This window comes from Electrona antarctica (assembly GCF_951216825.1).
Source record: "Electrona antarctica genome assembly, chromosome: 23".
NCBI classification, from domain to species: Eukaryota; Metazoa; Chordata; class Actinopteri; order Myctophiformes; family Myctophidae; genus Electrona; species Electrona antarctica.
The window spans coordinates 20,947,362-20,971,154 of record NC_136804.1 but is presented as its reverse complement, the minus strand read 5'-3'; the positions used below and the strand labels follow the sequence as shown (position 1 = coordinate 20,971,154).

Genomic DNA, 23,793 nt, shown 5'->3' with positions numbered 1-23,793 from the left:
ATCCAAGGCGCTGTAATTTTGCATTACATTCACCCATTCACACACACACATTCATACACTGATGGCAGAGGAAACCATGCAAGGCACCAACCTGCTCATCGGGAGCAATTAGGGGTTCACTGTGTGTGTCGCTGCCGCTACCCATAATGCACTGCACAGTGGGCACACGAGCAGCGGCGGTCCCAGCAGCACCACGTCAGAATCCAACTCTCCAGTCCCTATATTATATATATTATATTATATTCCATTATATCGCGTGATGATCTATAGCCAGCGGACACTCTGGTCAGTGATCTGTATAGGGGAAAACAGGAGGCGGGGTGTGTGTGTGGAGCGCTCTATAGCTGCGGGGTCACGGGTGGAAAATGATACATTCCGTTCAAATGGCACTCCAGTAGGCTATGCATTGCTCGCTATGATGCAGACATAACCATAACTCTATGGATCATATCATTAACATGCAGCTCTCAACAGCTTCTGTGTTGACCAGTGTGGTGGTCGTATCAAGATCATTTCAAAACGACATAGCCTACAACAATAGTTGATTTCTAAATGCAAACTGAATCAGTCTGTGATTAATTACAGCTGTTGGTCTCTCATTGCAAAGTTAAACTTGTCAGCTCAATCGCGCTATTGTGTGTGTGTGTGTGTGTGTGTGTGTGTGTGTGTGTGTGTGTGTGTGTGTGTGTGTGTGTGTGTGTGTGTGTGTGTGTGTGTGTGTGTGTGTGTGTGTGTGTGTGTGTGTGTGGTGTGTGTGTGTGTGTGTGTCCTCTGCCATGTGAGAACGTATTTGTTAAAGTACCATTTGTTTTTCCAATAGGCCTATACCAATTGCTTTTGGCTGTATACATATTTTACTATAATGATTAGGAATTATTATTATAATGATTAGGAATAAAGTTACCTTTTGTACAAACTGTGCCTGAATAAGACTATATTTTAAAATGAATCATAATGGTGGTAGGTCTACTTAAGAGCCAAATATTTTCTGAGGTGGTATCGTTGAGAACCACTGATTTAACTATTTCTGTAGTTTTTTCATTCTTGAAAAACATTCTTGTCTGGTTATCAATGATAAAACTTGTTTTATCTAATTAAATAGTTTTGCATAAAAGTAATCCAAAAGTAAGTGAAAGTAACCCCTTACTTTTGAAATTGTGGTACTCTCATTACGTTACTCAATTTTTTTGCAAGTAACTTGTAACTGTAGGGGATTACTTTTTAAATGTAACCTTCCCAACCCTGGCGGTGTGTGGATGGTTTGTATGTTTGTTCTTTTGGACACCGTCCGTTACGCACATTACGTGTGCTATGTATCTGTATTAAGAGTCGATGATTGATGTACACTACTAGATTATAGCCAAATTGGCCATTGTTCCATAACTTAGACATAACCGTCACTTCTAAAACTAAAATAAAGGGAGCTGCTACTTCAGAGATGTTTACTCACCCCTGCAATCCATTACAATGGTGGAAATGGAACATTAACAGCCAACGAGAGTTGCATAAATCCTTTATTTCGGCGATAAGTCTGTTCTCTCACACTGTTCTCTGTATATTGAACCATCTAGTGGCCTAACATTATGGTAATTGTTTGGGTCAGGCCGAGCCTCGGGCCGACCCGGGTAGGGTAGGGCCGGGCCTTAATTTTCGGACCCGTTGAGAACGCTACGTCTCCCCCTCTCCCACCCCCCCTCATCCTCCCTTTTCTCCTCCCCTCTCCCCCCCTTGGTTGTGTGGGTTCGTTTCCCATCAGTGCGATTGTTATTAACACTGTACAGACTCACGGTCCAGTAAGACCTGCCACTAACTCGTCATCCGGGGAGCTTCTCCCCGGAGTCTCTTTTTGTCTCCCACTCTGCAGTTCCATGGACTTGTATTATGGACCCCCAGCTGCCTATCAAGAGTGTGACTGTGGACCCGGCCTTCTCCCAGAGCACGGCCAAGGACTGCTACCATATCATAGTACACCACCACACTGTATTTTATCTTCTTCTTAATCCAAGTGCATTTTTGTGGCTCTTGAATCAGAGACAGGTACTTGCCCTTCTCTTCCAAAACAAGTCATTTTTTTCACCCTTCAGCATGTATAGGAGGAGTCTTTTGTGAACAGCTCACGTGTCATGACTGATTGTGCTGACATATTTCCATTGCTGACCCACGGCAAAGGCCAGGTCTGGGTTGGTATGGGTGTTCCATCGTGCAGAGAAGAAGCTTGGGGGCACTTTTGGGTCAAACAACAGTAGTGAGTTGGTGCTAGAGGCCCATTGGCTGTGTGTCTCCATTTGATGATTGGCTGTAACCCCAAACCTTGTTTTGGGAATTGAAGTCTCCTGTATATGGGCCATTCTACCGAATCGGTTCAAATTCAGAGTTGGAAATTGTGTGAAATTTGTATGCTGTTTTGGAAAAACTTTTACCATATTCATGTCGCACCAGATCTAAGGGACACATATTTCATAAAGGCAGACTCAATTATCATATTGTATTTTAATAATGTAAGTGTCAGTGTTTGTTTTTCCTTGGCAGACCTTGGAGATCTGGGCGGTGTTGGGCGCGGAGCCCGAAGCTAACGAGACCTTCACGGTGCTGCTGTCCAGCCCCAGCGGAGGAGCCCGTCTGGGGGGAGCGGCTCCACCGTCCAGCCCCAGCGGAGGAGCCCGTCTGGGGGGAGCAGCTCCACCGTCCAGCCCCAGCGGAGGAGCCCGTCTGGGGGGAGCAGCTCCACCGTCCAGCCCCAGCGGAGGAGCCCGTCTTGGGGGAGAGGCTGCACACCTACATCACCGTCCTGGAGAACCTGGCTCTGTCCGGCCTGTTACGCATCGGACCCACGCTGAACAGGTCAGCGCTGAGCATCACACCACACACCGCATCCACAAAAAAAGATATTTATTTAGGCACGCACGCGCACGCACACACACTGTAGGTGTAATATCTCTACCTGTGTATTTGCTGTTCAGAACTAACACAGAGGTGGTGGCCACGGAAGGGAGCGTGGTCTTCCTGAAGGGGGCGTGGTCTTCCTGACCGCTTCCCGTAGCAACGGTCTGGACTGGCCGTCGGTGTGGAATGGGAGACGCAGTCTGAGAGCGCCGCGGCCGCAGGTGAGATGACGAGATGACTTCATGGTGTAATTTAACTGATGCGTATTTGCCACGGACCCCCATCTGAAAATATGTTGTGCTTGACCAGTCATTAGTCCTACAAGTTGCTACAACCTATCTCAAAGCCTCACCCTAACCCTAACCTCCCACGGGGCAGCACACCAAAACCTAACCTTAACCCTCTCCCAAACACACCTCACCAACCTTAATCCGGTCGCGTTAACGCACCCCTCACCAACCTTAATCCGGTCGTTTTAATGCACCAATGTCTAACCAATGCTATGTCTAACCAAAGTGTGCCTCCCCAGTGGTGCCCAGAAGAGAAGATTTATTACAGCAACAAAAAAATACCAATCCAGAAAAGAATTGCAATTGCACAAACTCGCAAGCGTGGCACAAACTCCTGCGCTGTGAGCTTGTACATCTGCTACTTTTGAACATCCAACATATCAATGGATAAAGTGGTTAAAATGATTGTGATGCCACGTTAACTACTGTTGATGCACCTTCACCATACCTTTGTAGCTTTAAAACAATCCAGTATTTGTTGTCAGATTGTTTATTTGGATTCCTTTCTCATTTCACCTTCCTTCAATCTTCGCCTCCGTTTCTCCTCTCTTTCACTGTAGTCGGGGGATATTAATAAAATCTGGGAATACATTTCTTACCAAGAATTTTCTTCACCAATGTGTTTGTAAAGGTGTCTACTAACATATCCCACATTGGTTTCTATTCAACCACCCTAGGGGAATTTCTGACAGCTGCTGAAACCATTAGCCTATAACGTAAAATGTTCTAAATTTCATTATGTTTTAAGTAGCATGATTCTGAATCCATTCCAAGCATTAGTTTTTCACCAAAAACAATCCTTGGGCCAAAAATGGCCATATCCGTCATCACAAATGTGATGAGGTCAGTGCACATTTGGGCAAGTGGCTATGGCCGAATTTAGCACAAGGAGTGTTTTTCGTGCAAAACGAATGCTTGGAATGGGTTCAGAATCATGAAAAACCCCTAGTTTGACCATAGACCCCCTAGTTTGGCCATAGCCACTTGCCCAAATATACCCAAATGTTTTGACCTCATCAACCATTTTTAGGAGTGTTTTTAGTGCAAAACTAATGCTTGGAATGGATTCAGAATCATGAAAACACCCTAGTTTGACAAGCATAATGAAATTTAAAACATTATGCCTTATAATGGTTGTATGGCACACCAACTTTCAGCAGCTGTCAAAACTTCCCCTAGGGTGGTTGAATAGAAACCAATGTGGGATATGTTAGTAGACACCTTTACAAACACATTGGTGAAGAAAGTTCTTGGTAAGAAATGTATTCCCAGATTTGACACTATACTGACGATATTCCCTGACTACTGGGGTAAATGGATTGTAAAATGGATTCATGATGATGGTGTGTGTGTGTTTCTTGCAGAGGGCAGCATCCCAGTGCTGGGCGTGTACCAGACCTTCCAGAGGGCAGCGTCCCAGTGCTGGGCGTGTACCAGACCTTCCAGAGGGCAGCGTCCCAGTGCTGGGCGTGTACCAGACCTTCAGCAGAGGGCAGCGTCCCACTGCTGGGCGTGTACCAGACCTTCAGCAGAGGGCAGCGTCCCAGTGCTGGGCGTGTACCAGACCTTCCAAGAGAACCCTACGTCGGCCTGGTGCTCCATCCCCGACGACGGAGCCTCCTCCCTGGCTATGAGACTGGACAGAACGCCCCCTGTTGGATCAGCTCACACCCTGGCCACTCTGTGCAGATGGCAAGGGATCTTTGTCCCCATACAGGTACATACAGACCATCTCTCCTCTCTATAAGCACCTTGCATTTACCTCCATTTTGTTTTCTGTCGGGTGGAAACCTTGGATGTTCAAGACTACTTTTCAGGAAATACTCTCATCTCTTAAAAAACAAGTCAACAAGATACTGCACTTGTTAAGCTTTCAGCATGTATATGAGTCTTCTTTTGTGAACAGCTCAAGTGGCATGACTGAGGTGCTGACATATTTCCATTGCTGACCCAAAGCAAAGGCCAGGGCTGGGTTGGTATGGGTGTTCCATTGTGCAGAGAAGAGGCTTGGGGGCACTTTTGGGTCAAACAACAGTAGTGTGTTGGTGCTAGAGGCCCATTGGCTCTGTGTCTCTCCATTTGATGATGTTTGGCTATAACCCAAACATGATCTGCAGATCAGCTTCCACCAACTTCTTCTAATAACAACTTCTAATACCACCTTTTCTAAACACGTCCTTCTAACACCACCTCCTTCTAACACGTCCTTCTAAAACCACGACCTTCTAACACGTCCTAACACCACCTCTTTCCATGTTGGTGAAAGCTGATCTGCAGAAGACATATGATGATGTGAATTCACTCACTCCCACTAGTACCAGCGCCTGCCTTCTATGCAGGGGTCTTCAATTCCCAATACAAGGATTGGAGTTACAGCCAAACATCCTCAAATGGAGAGACACAGAGCCAAGGGGGCTTGTTTGACCCCAAAGAAGCTTCTTCGCTGCACAATGGAACACCCATACCAACCCAGACCTGGCCTTTGTCGTGTGTCAGCAATGGAAATGCGTCAGTACCTCAGTCATGCCACTTGAACTGTTCACAAAAGACTTGTATACACACTGAAGGGTGAAATAGTGCAGTATCTTGTTGACTGTTTTGGAAGAGATCTCTGCTTCAAGTGCCACAACATTGGACTCAGATTAAGATGAACCTGGCAATAGGAGACCTTATGATTATGGACGATTCAGTGCCACAGAGCTTGTGGGTGTCGGGACGAGTCAAGTAGATGACACCTGATGCAAAGTGAAGTCACATATGATACCTGATGAAAGGGGCTTGTCAGATGTACGTGCAGATGTATGTATGTGCATATCACCCAGCTAAGCAGCACAGTCAGTGTAGGTGAAGTCAGGGTTCATATCTACAGGTCACCATGACCACAGCGTCTCCATGCATGAGACATCAGACTTCCCATCTTGTGACTACGACGTCACTACGCTGCCACCATCACTGTGCTGAACCAACGAGGGGATGCCAACGATCTCCTCCACGTGGGTCATCGTCAGCTGACAGCAACATGGATTCATCTCAGCCAATCACGATAGAACAACAACATTCCGCCATGTTTGCTATAATTGTGTTATTCACGGAATAGAAACTTTATCCAGGACTCAGGAACGGACTTTGTAACTATGGAATAACGCTATGTCAAGCCTGGATCTGTAACATCTTTTCACTGAGAATCAATTTGTATAAATTCCACTAAACTTTATAATTCGGCATGGTCTGAATTCCTGCATCTTCCTAATTAGTTTTTAAGGGTCTTTTACCAAGGTGTTTTATCCATTGCCTGGATTGTGTTCAGGGTTCAAGGGTTTTTCTAGGATTGGCAAAGGTTACTAAAGGATTTTAACCCATTTTGGGTGGGAACCCCTTTTGGTGTTTTAAAGCATGATGTTATACTTTAGCTATTGAAAAATAGCAGATTCAGATTCATTTGGTTCCATTCAAAGTTCTCTGATAGGTTTGTCCATCTTAAACTGACAGCGCACTATATTTGACAACTACTAAGGTTTTTTTTAAGAACTATGGTTCTTTAATTACTGCCTTAAACTGACTGTCCTATATTTTAACAATGAATCCATGAATTGAACAAGGTGGACCCTCTTGTAAACAAGTGTAATGCTTAATTGGGTCGTCCACTCACAGTCTTTGTATTGAAATTCAGGACCCTGACCCTGACCGTATAGGTTGAAACATGTCGGTTCAATAAAGTTTCCTCCTTTTAACATTAAGTGTGCCCGGATCTCCTCTTTGTTCTACAGTCGTTGTATTGAGTTTGTGCTTGAAGTGTAATGTAATTCTGCAAACTGTTAATAAATATTTCAATCAATATTTCAATCAAATTCTATAACTATTACCCTAGAGTTGGGTTCTGCTTGACGTTTCTTCCTAAGGGAGGGAGTTTTTTCCCGTTACCACTGTCGCAATATTGCTTGCTCTGGGCGGCTGTCCTTTGCTCTACATGTAAAGTGTCTTGAGACAACTTGTTGTGATTTGACAGTTTAATAAAATGGAATTGAATTGTGTATCAGGCATATATGCATGTGTTCTGACAGGTGGGTGAATATAATTCTGCAGTAAAATTGTACTATAAAACTATATTTGTACTTAAAGTATTTGTACGTATAAAGCTGTTTAATTGTGTTTTAAACCAATGCAAGGGAATGCTTGACGTGTCTCTGTAAAGATGTTTAATTGTTTTGAACCAATGCAAGGGAATGTTGGATGTGTCTCTCTGTAAAGATGTTTAATTGTTTTGAACCAATGCAAGGGAATGTTGGATGTGTCTCGGTATAGCGGATTAATTGTTCTGATGAACTAATGCAAAAATAACAAATGATCTTTTTTTTTCTTTTTCTTTTAACTCCTGTGTCTATTGTCTGTTTTTGTTAGACACATATTATAACCCACATTCAATACATCATCAATATATATCACCCACATTCAATACATCAACAACAAAGCCAATACGAAACAGGCTGTCTTAAACAACAAAGGGACACTACAAAGTGTGTATATTCTAAACATTTAAATAAAAGTACTGTATTTGAAGCCCCTAGTAGTAAATAGTAGTGCAAGTGATAGTTTTTGGTTAAATATGTTTATCGTAATTATTACAGTAAAGATATTGGTTCTGTTCAGAATTTGTCGCGTCATGTCTTGCCACAAAATAATAGAAAAAGCTCAAAAGGGGCTCGATAAGACAGTTCGATAAGGTGCTAGTTATGAATAAAAAATAACTAGCTCCATCGCTAGTCCTCCCTCACCAGCACGCTGGCGGGAGCTTCTTCACACCCCGACCAATCTATAAATCTTTTGATTGGTAAGGCCCTTTGCCTTACCAATCGCCCTATTTAGCTTTATATTCATTGTCTTTGTTCTTAGATAACTTGATTGACTTTGAATGACGCTACAGGATAATAGGCACCACTATAATACGTTCTTTATGCATTTTCTTTCTTGATAAGCACTTTTCTACCTTTTGAGGTTAAAGTAATATTAACGTACAAACATGAGTGATAATTGATTCTTATGCATTCTGTTAGCTGCTTGGTAAGCACACTTTACTAATTTAATTTACTCTCATTTTAGTTATACAAAAGTGTGCTTACCAAGCAGCTGTTTTGAAAGAAATCCCGGAGCTGATTGTGTTAAACACTTAAGCGTTTGAGCGGTCACGACCAGAAGTGAGGAGGCAGAGGCAGAAGATACATCAAACCCCAAAGGTGGGCCCGTAAATGTCAGTGTCCATAACATACATGGTAACAATAAAACCTGCATGCATATCGGCCTTTAATACACCCGACCCTCAGGCGCTACCATCCACAGGGGTGCTCTAGCACATGGGTTCCCAAAGTGGGGTCCGGGGACCCCCAGCGGTCTTTGAGGGAGTTCCAGGGGGTCCCCAGCTAAATTATAGTTAGGAACCAAATGGACCCTTATGGGTATGTAACTCTGAGAGTGTACAAATAGAACCAACGGGTCCATTTGGTTCCATTTGCGCACACTCAGAGTTAAATTACCGACAGAGGCCAAACACATACCTCTACTGCACCCTATAAGCATGTGGTCCGAGACCATGGACTATAGCACGTCTGTAAATAGCTATTTATTAAATAATTTTACATAAGTGACATCAGTTTCGTCCTTCCAACTATTATGGGCCAAGTTTGCCCCTAGACCAAGAGTGGTCCGTAATACGGTCCGAGACCATGGACTATAGCCTGTCGCTTTTCCGTGATTTTCACCTTTTTTTCAAATCCTCCGAAATGGTGAAAAATTGGCATGCTATAGCATGTGGTCCGAGACCATGGACTATAGCCTGTCGCCTTTCCGTGATTTTCACCTTTTATTCAAATCCTCCAGAATCATGAAAAATTGCACCCTATAGAGCGTCGCAGTCCCGCCCCCTACCAGGGCCCAGGAAATGATTCTCCGTTCATTTTCCTCATGGACATTTCAGAAAGTATTTATATAAAGATGTTTACGCCGCGGACAAAACCAACTCTTGTCGTGACAAATCATGACAACAAACACAATTTTTTGGGCCGAACAAATAATTAGAAAGAAGAAAAAACCGGCAGGTTACAACACTTTTTGTGTTGTTTTTCTTCTTTGTAATTATTTGTTTGGTCCGCGGCGTAACCGTCTTTAAATAAATACCTTGGAAAAAATACATTGGGAATCATTTCCTGGGCCTGGCGTCGTCATGAAAGGGGGTGGGACTGCGACGCTCTATAGCATGCAGTCCGAGACCATGGACTATAGCCTGTTGCTTTTCCTTGATTTTCACCTTTTTTCAAACCTCCGAAATCGTGAAAAAAGGCACACTATAGCATGTGGTCCGAGACCATGGACTATATATAGTCTGTCGCTTTTCCGTGATTTTCACCTTTTTTTCAAATCCTCCGAAATCGTGAAAAAATGTCACCCTATAGCATGCGGTCCGAGACCATGGACTATAGCCTGTCGCTTTTCCGTGATTTTCACCTTTTTTCAAATCCTCTGAAATTGTGAAAAAAAGGCACACTATAGCATGCGGTCCAAGACCATGGACTATAGCCTTTAGTTTTTCCGTGATTTTCACCTTTTTTTCAAATCGTCCGAAATCGTGAAAAATGGCACCCTATAGCATGCGTTCCGAGACCATGGACTATAGCCTGTCGCTTTTCCGTGATTTTCACCTTTTTTTCAAATCCTCCGAAATCGTGAAAAAATGGCACCCTATAGCATGCGGTCCGAGACCATGGACTATAGCCTGTCGCTTATCCGTGATTTTCACCAAACTCTGATGGAAACATGGCCGCGGTCTGCAAATGGTCAATTACAGCTCTACAGATAATAGAAGATTTGAGAATAATATTTGTTCTTGGTTTAAGTGTTTTAGGGTGACCAGATCCACACTGTTCATTTGAGGAACAGAAGTATCGCTTGTGCATTCCACAGTTTGCCCCCCCCCTTCCACTTGTCCCACACAAGCGACACTGAAGTACGGGGTTAGCAATTTACTTCTTGAGTTGCTATTAACCCATTTATTAGACCTGAGGTCGATTCTACAAATGCCTTCTAAAATCCTGACCGTTTTCTGAAAAACCTCATGTTTATGTCAGTCTTTCTCAAACATGTTCATGTCAAGGACCCCCAAAAATATATGTAATTGGCCGCTGACCCCCATCTGAAAATATGTTGTTCCAGAAGCAAATATTTGAGTTAAAAACGTTCACTCTGAAAGAATATATATTCAAAGATTTGTGACACATTTTCAAAAAGCAGATGTACAAGCTCTCGGTGCCACGCTATGAGCTTGTAGATCTGCTATTTTTCAAAAGCTAAAGTATAACATGATGCTTAAAACACCAAACAGGGTTCCCGCCCTGAATGAGTCAAATGCCTTGATGTCATATTTGACCATATAGGCCTATTGGCTATCTACCACAGACGAATAACAGTCTAAGTCCACACTATTGATCCATAATATATAAATGATAGATAAGGGTTCAGGACAACGAGGCCTTTTCGTGGAGGGGTCAGTCTGAAATTTGGACTTATACTGTTTTTCGTCTGTGGTACTATAAACTCCTCTGGTGTCTCACTTTTTTTTGGAAATCATTTTTATGTTATTTTAACAGGCTTAAAAACACATCTTTCAGAAAAAGTGACAATGAGAGAGCTTTACAACAGAAGGCCAACTATTAGGGGACTAAACTATAAGGACATTTGAACCCTGATGCCTGTCAGTCACAATGTGGGACAGACAGGGTCTCAATGAACACTGATGACTGTCAGTCACAATGTGGGACAGACAGGGTCTCAATTTGAACCCTGATGCCTGTCGGTCACAATGTGGGACAGACAGGGTCTCAATTTGAACCCTGATGCCTGTCGGTCACAATGTGGGACAGACAGGGTCTCAATTTGAACCCTGATGCCCGTCGGTCACAATGTGGGACAGACAGGGTCTCAATTTGAACCCTGATGCCTGTCGGTCACAATGTGGGACAGACAGGTTCTCAATGTGAACACTGATGCCTGTCGGTCACAATGTGGGACAGACAGGGTCTCAATTTGAACCCTGATGCCTGTCAGTCACAATGTGGGACAGACAGGGTCTCAATTTGTTATTATTATTTTTTTTTTAGCTAAAAAAAAACCCCTTTAATGGGTTAATGGGTCCTCGTGGGGTCGGAATGATGGCATTATAATATTAATGACTAATGATGTCATTACTAATGATATTAATAACTGAACTTTCTGCTAAAATAATTTTCTTCTCTTGTTACGGTGCATGATTGGTTTTGCACGAGTGTATGGAATAGATGTTTATATATGGCAGGATTAGCCTAAATTGCACTCATTTAAGGGGAAATGAGTGCAAATGTTTAAGCAAACAAGCATCCTTCCATTAATCTATTTGATTCCCACAGAAGAGTAGTTAAGGCCTTGACACATTGTCAGGACCGGGATTCGAACCCAGGACCTTCTGCTTTCCAGGCAGCCTCTCTACCCATTCAGCTGCCTCTTCTCATCAACACAATGATTCTCAAACATCTTCATGTCAAGGACACCCAAATTAATAATAGGTATTTGGCCACAGACCCCCATCTATGATTCAGATAGAAGAGCCTTGTCTGGGTTTGAACCCACAACCTGAGGATCATGTACACAGTGTCTTAACAGAGGGAGCCACCAAGTTCTCTCTAATCATCCACACTTTTAGGGTGTTCTTTGGGTGTCACTCTTTAAAACATGTGTTGGGCAGAAAGACATGAGCTGGACTTGAACCCATGACCTGTGGCTCACATACACAGCAGTTTAACCCAGAGAGCCACCATGCTCCTCCTCTGCTTTGCATCTTTTTCCAGTGTTCTTCTCCAAAACATGCTCCAGCGTGAAAGAAGAATGAACTCAGCTGGGTTTGAACTCACAACCTCTGGCTCACATAGACATTGTCTTAACACTGGGAGCCACAGAGCTCTCTTTGATTCAGCTCTCTGAGATTCCTCATAGTTTTGCTTCTGTTTTAGGTTGTTCTTCTGGTTGTCACTTCAAATGGGGCCTTGGGATCATATACAGAGCATCTTAACAGTGTTTGCTGTTCCATCTCATGTGTCTTTGATGCTTTTAAGTGTTATCATGGATGTTAGTCAGATAATACAGAGGAGAAACCATGACAGAACACAGAGAGCCCGGTAGCTCAGTGTGTTACATGGCTGAACACATGATCCAGACGTTGTGGGTTCAAATCGCGCTCTGCTCTTTGCTCTGAAACTTTACTTTGAAGAACGAAGAAGATATAAGCGCCCGGAAATCTCACTCAGTCAGGAGAACGCTATGGTGGCGCAATGGTTAGAGACCCTACCGCAAGCGGAAAGACTCTACCTGCCCCAGGACTCGAGTTCTCCTACCGGTTGATAAGTCATGAACCATGTATGGGCCCGGGACCATGTATGGGAGTGGGCGGTGTTGCCCCCTGGTGGTCTAGGACAATAAAACGAGGTGGTTATGAAAATAAAATCCAGATCTGGCTGAAATCTTAATACAAGGAGAGAGAGAGAGAGACAGGAAGTGGTGTGACTAGAGAGAGAAAGTGAGAGAGAGGAAGGGGGTGTGGATAGAGAGGAAGGGGTGTGACTACAGAGAGGAAGTGAGAGAGAGGAAGGGGGTGTGGCTAGAGAAAGGAAATGAGAGAGAGAGGAAGGGGGTGTGGCTAGAGAAAGGATATGAGAGAGAGGAAGTGAGAGAGAGGAAGGGGGTGTGACTAGAGAGAGGAAGGGGGTGTGGCTAGAGAAAGGAAATGAGAGAGAGAGGAAGGGGGTGTGGCTAGAGAAAGGATATGAGAGAGAGGAAGTGAGAGAGAGGAAGGGGGTGTGACTAGAGAGAGGAAGGGGGTGTGGCTAGAGAAAGGAAATGAGAGAGAGAGGAAGGGGGTGTGGCTAGAGAAAGGATATGAGAGAGAGGAAGTGAGAGAGAGGAAGGGGGTGTGACTAGAGATAGGAAGGGGGTGTGGCTAGAGAAAGGAAGTGACGGAGAGAAAGGGGTGTGGCAGAGAGGAAGGGGGTGTGGCTAAAGACAGGAAGTGGTGTGACTAGAGAAAGGAAGTGAGAGAGAGGAAGTGGGTGTGGATAGAGAGGAAGGGGTGTGACTACAGAGAGGAAGTGAGAGAGAGGAAGGGGTGTGGCTAGAGAAAGGAAATGAGAGAGAGAGAGAGAGGAAGGGGGTGTGGCTAGAGAAAGGAAATGAGAGAGAAAGAGAGAGAGGGGGGGGTGTGGCGAGAGAGAGAGGGGTGTGGCTAGAGAGAGAGAGAGAGAGGGGTGTGGCTAGAGAGAGAGAGAGAGAGAGGGGTGTGGCGAGAGAGAGAGAGAGAGAGAGGGGTGTGGCGAGAGAGAGAGGGGTGTGGCTAGAGAAAGGAAATGAGAGAGAGGAAGGGGGTGTGGCTAGAGAAAGGAAGTGAGAGAGAAAGGGGTGTGGCAGAGAGGAAGTGGGTGTGACTACAGAGAGGAAGTGAGAGAGAGAAATGAGAGAGAGAGAGGGGTGTGGCGAGAGAGAGAGGAAGTGGGTGTGGATAGAGAGGAAGGGGTGTGACTACAGAGAGGAAGTGAGAGAGAGGAAGGGGGTGTGGCTAGAGAGAGAGAGAGAGAGAGAGGAAGGGGGTGTGGCTAGAGAAAGGAAATGAGAGAGCAAGGGGTGTGGCGAGAGAGAAAGGGGTGTGGCGAGAGAGAGAGAGGGGTGTGGCGAGAGAGAGAGACACTAGAGAAGGAAGAGAGAAACTAGAGAGAGAGAGAAGGACGACACGAGAGAGAGAAGAGAGACACAAGAGAAGAAAGACACTAGAGAAGGAAGAGAGAAGAAAGACACTAGAGAAGAGAAACTAGAGAAGGAAGAGAGAAACTAGAGAGAGAAAAGAAAGACACTAGAGAAGGAAGACACTAGAGAAGGAAGACACTAGAGAAGGAAGAGAGAAACTAGAGAGAAGAAAGACACTAGAAAATAGAGAAGGAAGACACTAGAGAGAGAGAGAGAGACACTAGAGAAGAAAGACACTAGAGAAGAAAGACACTAGAGAAGGAAGAGAGAAGAAAGACACTAGAGAAGAAAGAAACTAGAGAGAGAAGAAAGACACTAGAGAAGGAAGAGAGAAACTAGAGAGAGAAAAGAGAGAAACTAGAGAGAGAAAAGAAAGACACGAGAGAGAGAAGAAAGACACTAGAGAGAAGAAAGACACTAGAGAAGGAAGAGAGAAACTAGAGAGAGAAAAGAAAGACACTAGAGAGAGAGAAGAAAGACACTAACATTGTTTCATAGGAAGTTTCTCTCATAGAAAGTGAGTTTCATAGGAAGTTTCTCTTAGAAAGTGAGTTTCATAGTAAGTTAGAAATGTGTTTCATAGGAAGTTTCTCTCATAGAAAGTGAGTTTCATAGTAAGTTAGAAATATGTGTTTCATAGGAAGTTTCTCTCATAGAAAGTGAGTTTCATCGTAAGTTAGAAATATGTGTGTCACAGTCATCAAGTAGACAGGGTTTTTGTATTTTTTATACAGATTTACAGTTAAAACAGTTAAATAGTACTTAAAGTGTATCCTTATACCTGGGTGACATGTTTTTACATTTTTGTATGCATAGCTTATCTCAACACATAACTTTTATTCCAGGGATAAGCTAGCATATCACAAGATCTACCATCAGTGTATAGTATCCTTCATGATTTTTTAAATCCTCGAATCAAAAATTAACTTTCCCTGCATTCCGTATGACCTATCCGATTAAAACACACCACAGGCAGAATAGTCCGTATATCGTTCAAAGTCCACCCCAAATTTCATTCACATGGTGGTTTAAGAAATTCCATCCGTAGGGGGGCGCCTATTGCAAAAACATGCTTTTTGGTATAAATCCACTATGTTTGCAACAGCGAGACACTGTACATCATTTGGGTAAATAAACATAATTTGGGTAAAGCCCTTCAGGTACTTTTCTCGATCCACTGCTGGTGTAGAGGTGTCCTCATGATGCATCAGGCAACCCAGAAAAAATAAAATAAAAGCAAAAGATTTAGTACATAGACATAACAATTAACATCCCTAGCTGGAATACTGTAATAGGCATAATGCAGTTGTGTCTAGGTCTCCCTGTCGACTAATCCAATAGTCGTGAAGTCCTTCAGGACCTCCAGAACTTTGAGTAGAACTCAGCTGTATGACACCTTCTTCCAGCTGCCGCCAGCACTATGAGTAGAACTTCCACTGTATGACACGATAAGTCGATGACCGTGGTGCCGCCAGCACTATGAGTAAAACTTCCACTGTATGACAACTTGGTGCGGTACCTTGGTACTACACGGCACAGTGACTCTGTCAGTGACACGGACAGAACATTGGAGCAAAACTAGGACTGCAATAGCTCATTTTCTTAGTGATTATTCCATAACTATTGGATTAGTAGACAAGGAGTCCTGTGCCCGGCCTCGACACAACTACATTATGCCAGCTGTAGACTCTGTCCACTGCTATGTGGTTCACAATTACATTATGCCAGCTGTAGACTCTGTCCACTGCTATGTGGTTAGAACTCAGCTGTATGGCACCTTTAGGACTTTGGTAATTTACAGTATATATATATATGGTTAAATTATTACCCTCAGGCAGGGTCTGGTGTTTTCCACTGAGGTCAAACACAAAGGTCATGGGTCACAAAGCGAAGCACACAGTTATATTTATAATCCATTCATTTCAACAGTAGAATAATGAGCTGTGTGGCTGTGTGGCTGTGTGGCCCGGTTGAAAAAAATAAAAAAAATCACCTAGTATTGTCTCAGTTAACTAGGATCACAGGTAAACCAATAACAACATCGGCCTAACATTATAATGGTGTGTAAAACAGAAAATTCACCACGGACAAGACCAAGTCTTGCCATGGACACATTTGTCCGTGTACGGACATATTAATGACCTCTTAAACATTTAGAAAATACACATTAAAATAAATCCAACACAACTTTCAAACAAGTCTGTGGAATCTATGAAATCTATGCAGTTTGATCTGCGACACAATTGTATCAGTACATTGAAATGCCAGATAACCAATGAACAATGAATGTTCAAGTAGCAAGATATCTAAATTAGATTTTTGACATAATCCATTCATCATGTCATTCATCCCCAATGCATGTCTTTTGAAGATTAGTCATATCACATGTGGCAGCCAAGTCTATGGACCTTTTAATGTTTGTTTAGAGCACTAATACGTAAATCATTTGCCAGCCAAGTCTATGAACTTTAATGTTTCCAAACGTACAATACATCGTTTGCCAAGAGATCCACGACTTACCAGGAAAGAAGAGAAGCTCAGTCTGGGTATAGCTTGAGGTGGTGAGAAGACAACCTGAGTGGCACAGTAGTGGAGAGAGAAAAACTGTTGAGTTTTTAAGTGGTGTAACCACTTCCTTAAGTGACTATGATAATGTGTGTGGGTGGCTGGCTGGGTGGGTGGCTGGGTGCGTCTGAGCACGGAAACAGCATGGTTGTTTTTCACCACCTGTGCGCAACCTAACACACACACAAACACACGCACATATTAACTGTATATATGGTGATTTCGGGTGTGCCAGTACAGTACCGTTTCGGACGCGGGGCGGCAGGTGCGTTCCTGTTGGTCTGGACCCCCCAGAGGTCAACAGGGGGGTCCAGGACCCAAAGTTACTGTGGTATATTGAGCAGTATATTAAACACCACTTAAACTAACAAACCAGAGCAATGGAGGACCACATAGGGACAGTGTAGTGCCTCAGTAAACTATAGGACCATAGAGACAGTAAACTATAGGACCACATAGAGACAGTAAACTATAGGATCACATAGAGACAGTAAACTATAGGATCACATAGAGACAGTAAACTATAGGACCACATAGAGACAGTAAACTATAGGATCACATAGAGACAGTAAACTATAGGATCACATAGAGACAGTAAACTATAGGACCACATAGACAGTAAACTATAGGATCACATAGAGACAGTAAACTATAGGATCACATAGACAGTAAACTATAGGATCAAAGAGACAGTAAACTATAGGACCACATAGACAGTAAACTATAGGATCACATAGAGACAGTGTAGTGCCTCCAACCCGATCTCACCCAAACACGTTCAAATAACACACACGACTAGTAAACCCCAAAATCCGTACATATTACACTAATACTGTTTTGACCGCGACGGAGGCGTGGCTTTCAACGGCTAGTAGTGTTAGTGTATGTACAGAATTGCCAATCTGTGTTATTTCACTGTGTTTGGGTTAGACCCTTTGGGTTACCCTTTGGGTGAGACCGAGTTGAGTGCCTCAGTAAACTAGGATCACATAAAAACAGTGTAGTGTCTCAGTTAACTAGGATCACAGGTAAACCAGGAACAGGGTAGTGTCTCAGTTAACTAGGATCACAGGTAAACCAGGAACAGGGTAGTGTCTCAGTTAACTAGGATCACAGGTAAACCAGGTAGTGTTATATTTTAAAAATCACACCCGTGTGAACTGAGTGGTGTAAGGTCTTATATAGACTGATCAGCTGTGGTCTGACGTAATGTCTGACGTAATGAAATCACACCTGTGTGAACTGGGTGACCATAGCAACCATGCTCATTTTTTGGTACGAACAGACAGACAGACAAACTAACAAAGCCAGTTGTAGGAGTGGTTTACACCACTCAATAACAAAGCCAGTTGTAGGAGTGGTTTACACCACTCAAAAATAGATGCCTCATCAGGGACGGCTCCAGGGGGGTAAGGAGGGGCTTTAGCCCCCTCTGGTGGAGGCTTAGCCCCCCTCCAAACAACAACAGACTCAATTCATTGATTCATTAGCCCCCCCTCTAAATAGAGCGTCGCAGTCCCGCCCCCTACCAGGGCCCAGGAAATGATTCTCTGTTCATTTTCCTCATAGACATTTCAGAAAGTATTTATTTGAAGACGTTTACGTCGCGGACAAAGCCAACTCTTGTCGTGACAAATCATGACAACAAACACAATTTGGGCCAAACAAAGAATTAGAAAGTAGAAAAAAACGGCAGGTTACAACACTTTTTTGTTGTTTTTCTTCTATGTAATTATTTGTTTGGTCCAAAATATTGTGTATGATTTGGGTTATGATTTGGGTTAGGGTTAGGGTTAGGTCTTTAAATAAATACTTTTTGAAATGTCTATGGGAAAAATGCATTGTGATTCATTTCCTGGGCCTGGCGTCGTCATGAAAGGGGGCGGGACTGCGACACTCTATAGCCAGCTCCTCCATAGCACCCCCAGTCACAATTTAACCCTAACCCTAACCCTTAACCCTAACCCTAGTTCCAAATCATCATTTAGATGGAACTCCCACAAGTACCCCCTGGGGGTCCCCGGACCCCACTTTGGGAACCACTGCGACAAAGTATAAAATAAGCATCAAAAGATGACATAAAAAAAATAATATACAAGGTTTCTAACTGACAGTTGTTCCTTTTGTAGCACTCTATAGTGTATGTTTACGCATAGTTTCATTATATAGATATTCCACTGTTAGGTTCTTAGCTTACGTATGATTCTTGACGACTTGATGTATTTATGTATTAGCATGTTTTAGTTTGTACGTAGGGGTGTGTGTGTGTGTGTGTGTGTGTGTGGCCTCTTACCGTCTGCGGTTGGGTTTCCCAGGATGGTGGTGACCTCCTTGTTGGTGGGGTTCTGGCCCAGCTGCCCAGAGCACTACAGATATCGGCCACCAGGTTCTCACCAGCTCTGTCAAAGAGACCAAACGCCTCCTTGAAGTCTGGACACAAACAAGACAAGACAAGACACACACACACACAGACACACACACACACACACCTTTGAATGCGGCGAAACGGAATTCAACATCGAGAGAGTAAATCTATAACGCGTACATCTTGTCATATATGAAATTATACATGCATTTATTGTACAGTATACATGTACTGTGTACTGTACTATTTATGCCATGAGTCATGACTGTCACTCCATCAACTTTCCCTGACTGAAGTGAGAAACATAATTAAATAAACTAGCGGCCACGCCAAAAAAAGAATACAAATACAAATACAAACAAAAATGAAAACAATGTTAACCCATTTTGGACTGAGGCCGATTCTAAAAAGCCCTCTAAATCCTGACCTAAGCTTTCTGAAAAACGTATATTTATGTCTTATATTACACTTATTACACTATTACACTATTGCACTTATTACACTATTACACTTATTACACTATTACACTGTTGCACGATTACACTGTTGCACTTATTACACTATTAACCATTTCACCAGAGCCAGTATTGCAGATGTGGTGCTCCCTGCTTTTAAAAGTAAAGTGGGCAAAGGCTCATTCATTTATATAGGAGCCACACAGTGGAACAGCCTGGAAACCAGTGTTAAACTGACCTCCAATTTGAGGACATTTAAACAGAAGATTAAACAATGGCTACTGGAAAAGTTTCCCCTATAAAGGGTCATCTTAGAGGGATGGATAGGGTCGTACTTGTTGTGTTGTGTATGTAATGTATATGTACTGTTATGTATTTGTGATGTATTTTAAAGTATTGTTCCGTTCAGTGTGAGAGGACCTCAGTGGAAATAAGTCTTTGGACTTTTCTGTGTAATCCTTGAATCGCTGATTATAATGTTGTATTATGATTGCTTTTCTAAATAAATCAAATAAAATCAAAAAAATTACACTTATTACACTATTACACTGTTGCACTATTACACTGTTGCACTTATTACACTATTACACTATTGCACTTATTACACTATTAACCTTATTACACTATTACACTGTTGCACTATTACACTGTTGCACTTATTACACTATTGCACTTATTACACTATTACACTTATTACACTATTACACTTATTACACTATTACACTATTGCACTTATTACACTATTGCACTTATTACACTATTACACTTATTACACTATTACACAATTAACACTATTACATGTATTGCACTTACACTATTACACCATTACACTATTACACTATTACACTTAATACACTATTACACTTATTGCACTTATCAGGTTGAGGGACTGAGTGAACATAGAGCTTTGGATAACATATATATATGTAGGGAACATTGAGGGAACACAGGGCTGAGGGAACATAGGATAACTTAAATAATATGTCGTAAAATAAATACAACTTTTTTGTATCATTGCTCTCATGGCTTTGTCACTGTTAGAGCTCCAAAAATATTTATAGGTCCTTATTTAGATCAGTTATTATTAAACAATGCCAACCTTTTTTAACAACCAAACTCGTATCTTAGTTAAGATAATTAACTAAATGCTAAAAGAAGTGAGGTAAAGTTAACAGAAGTTTTTAAATAAATGTAGTGGAGTAAAAGTACAATATTTGCCTCTTCTAGTGGAGTAAGTATTGGAAATGGGAAATACTCAAGTAAAGTACAAATACCTCAACATTATTGTACTTAAGTAGGCCTACAGTACGTAAATGTACTTAGTTACTTTGCACCAGTGGTTTCAAGGCCCATTATTTATTCTACATTTGAGCCCAAATGGATCTGATGAAATGTAGCCTCTCCCAAAATGTAGAATATTTCTGGTGTCATTGTTGGATAAGATTTTGTCCACAATTCCATGCTGTATTATGTATTAATGTTGGTACCACAGGAGAGATACAGAGAGTAAGGCTGTATTATGTATTAATGTTGGTACCACAGGAGAGATACAGAGAGTAAGGCTGTATTATGTATTAATGTTGGTACCACAGGAGAGATACAGAGAGTATTATGTATTATGTATTAATGTTGGTACCACAGGAGAGATACAGAGAGTATTATGTATTAATGTTGGTACCACAGGAGAGATACAGAGAGTAAGGCAAACGTTGATCAAAATAACAATTCTTCTACATTCTCTAATGTGTAGACTTAGTATAAATTAACTGATGCAGGAGAGGAGAGTGTGAAATGAAACCAAATGGACCCACAAGGGTTCATTTTCTTTAATGTCCATTTGGCGGGGACCACCTGGAACCCCCTGAAGGACCACTGAATAAATACCCCTGCTTTACACCACTGACTACAACACACCATTAGTGTCTTAAAAGGATCCCTGGCTAAAGACAAATATGCCTTAAAACATTATACTTGCCCCTCTACAGTATAACTAAAATTACAAAATAAAAACACTTTCATAAAAAGAAAATGTTTCACTCAATAGGAACTACTCCTGTCGGAAGTTGATGTCATTATATAAGATGTATATATATGTATATATGGAATGATGTCATATGCCTATGGAATGTATGGAATGCACATGCTAATAAAAAGTATATAAAATATTGCTTTGCTCATATTAACCTTAGGAAGTATTACATTGTTTTTATTAGCATATGCATTCCATACATTCCATAGGACTAGACCATTATGGACATATGACATCATCAACTTGCGATAGGAGCAGTTCCTATTGAGTGAAAGATTTCTATTTAAGAAAGTGTTTTTATTTTAGTTGTAGAGCAGGGCAAGAATAATGTTTTAAGGCATATTTGTCTTATTAGCCAGGGATCCTTTTAAGACACTCAAACAAGTGTTGTTCATGTCAACAAAATAAGCAGAATGACCCTTTAATGTTTTGCCATGCTGTTGCCTCAGTAACCAAGGCTAGCTAGCTTAAGTAAGTAAGTACATTTTATTTGTAAAGCAAAGTCACAAGGTGCTGAACAGAACACAGAACAAGCAATCAACAATAAAGCAATAAACAAGGCAAAATCTCAAAACATAGGCATGTAAGATAGTAAAATAGAGGCAGAATCACAAAAACAAAGTATGTAAATGCTTAAGTAGTTAGCATCTTGGTTAGCATCAAACTTCTTCATAAACATCACTACAATGTTACAGTGTTGCACTAAAGTATGATTAAAACACCAAGACAACTCTGGCGTGGTTTTTGTATCTGGACTCAAACAAGCAAATGAAGTATGTTATGACATGGTTAGCATTAGCAACAGGCTTTGGGCCTAGTGTGGATTCACAACATTAAACTTGACTGAATTATCTTTGCTTCAGGATCACAGTCTGGACTCCAATAAGAGATCATCCGCTCTTATGTATTATGGAAACAATCAACAATAAATGACAAGTCTTTTTTTCATACCACTTAGTTGTTCACAGCTTGTTCTGACAGCCACCAGGCATCAAATCACCTGGAAGGAAGTGCAGTTTACAGAACAGGAAGCAGTTTCCGATTATATCCACCTTTTTTCCCAGCCAAGGTACTGGGGCTCCTTCTTTGCTTCCTTCAGGCAGTGTTGCCATGTCTGCTTATTATAAGCAACCTTTGACTTGTTTTTTCTGTAAAGTAGCTTGTAAATAAATCATTGATAGTTGCTGGTTGATGTTTTTTGGGCTTGATTCTAAAGTGTACAGTAGTTGCTAATTTGGGCTTGATTCTAAAGTGTACAGTAGTTGCTAATTTGGGCTTGCTTCCTAATGTTGTTTAAACCAGTGGTTCCCACATTTCTTCACGTCAAGGAACCCCAGATTAATATGTGATTGTCCACAGACATCTATCGGAAAAGATTGTGCCTTTTTTATTAAAATGTTTAAAAAATATTCAAAATATTTTGATTTATTCTCAATGTGTTTTTAAATAACAGATGTACAACCTCACAATGTGTTGCTGTGAGCTTGTAGATCAGCTATTTTCAGTTGCACTTGTTTTCATAGACCTGGCCACTTGTTTCTCTTGTAAAACTGGCAACACAGCAAGAGTCAGAGAAATAAAATGGCAAATGTCATGATTCAGCCCCGCCCCCATCAACAAAGACAGTTATGGATTTATATTATTAAGCATTGGAACACACTAGTGGAACACACTAATTAATAAAAAAAATTGTTATAATATAATAATTCTTCTTTACCACTTGCACCACAGCAAACCTATTCTGTGGGAACATTCACCAAAAGCAGCTGATCTACAAGCTCACAAGCTGTCATGATGAGGTTGTGCAGCCTATATTTTGGTTCTTTTATTTTGTATATAGTGCTTAAATTAGTCCTTTAATGCAGACTGATTAAAACAAGGCAACATAAAGGCAAACATCATTGGTTTGTGATCAGATTGACTGGTTAATGAACAGTAAAGACATCAGGATTAGGTTAAACCTGGCTGTTAGCCTGGTCGAGAGCAGGCTAAATCCACAGCATTAGGTTAAACCTGCTGTTAGCCTGGTCCAGAGCAGGCTAAATCCACAGCATTAGTTTCCAACTAATGTGGCATTGCTTTCATGAAACTGAATCAAGCCTCAACATATCCAGGTAAACTGGCAAACTTAATCTGGCAAGATTAACCATTTTTCATGAAACCGGTTAATCGCTGATCCAGGATATATTAAAACAGGATATCTGTTAAATCCCGGTTTAATCTCTAATCCAAGTTTCGTGAAACGGGCCCCTGGACTCAAACAAGCAAATAAAGTAAGATGTTATGACATGGTTAGCATTAGCAACACATGGTTGGCATTAGCAGGCTTTGGGCCCAGTGTGGTTTCACAACAACACTAAACTTGACTGAATTCTCTTGAATGCTTCAGGGTCACAG

The 23,793-nt window shown here is 41.9% G+C and overlaps 1 protein-coding gene and 1 long non-coding RNA gene across 2 annotated transcripts; one reads left to right on the top strand and one right to left on the bottom strand.

Annotated features, from left to right (window-relative positions):
• Positions 1 to 1,551: 1,551 nt before the first annotated feature.
• On the top strand, positions 1,552 to 2,966 carry LOC306916728 (uncharacterized protein; the record flags this gene model as incomplete). The annotated part of the gene is made up of 3 exons (XM_079494746.1): positions 1,552 to 1,965; positions 2,530 to 2,841; positions 2,961 to 2,966. The coding sequence occupies exons 1-3, from the start codon at positions 1,882 to 1,884 to the stop codon at positions 2,964 to 2,966; spliced, it is 402 nt and encodes a 133-aa protein (XP_079350872.1). The 5' UTR covers positions 1,552 to 1,881.
• Positions 2,967 to 14,682: 11,716 nt separating this feature from the next.
• LOC306916437 lies at positions 14,683 to 22,485 on the bottom strand. The gene is made up of 4 exons (XR_013788977.1): positions 22,348 to 22,485; positions 18,841 to 18,977; positions 16,503 to 16,556; positions 14,683 to 15,178 (listed from the first exon to the last, which is right to left on the bottom strand). It is a non-coding gene; the product is annotated as an uncharacterized lncRNA (long non-coding RNA).
• Between the last annotated feature and the right edge of the window lie 1,308 nt (positions 22,486 to 23,793).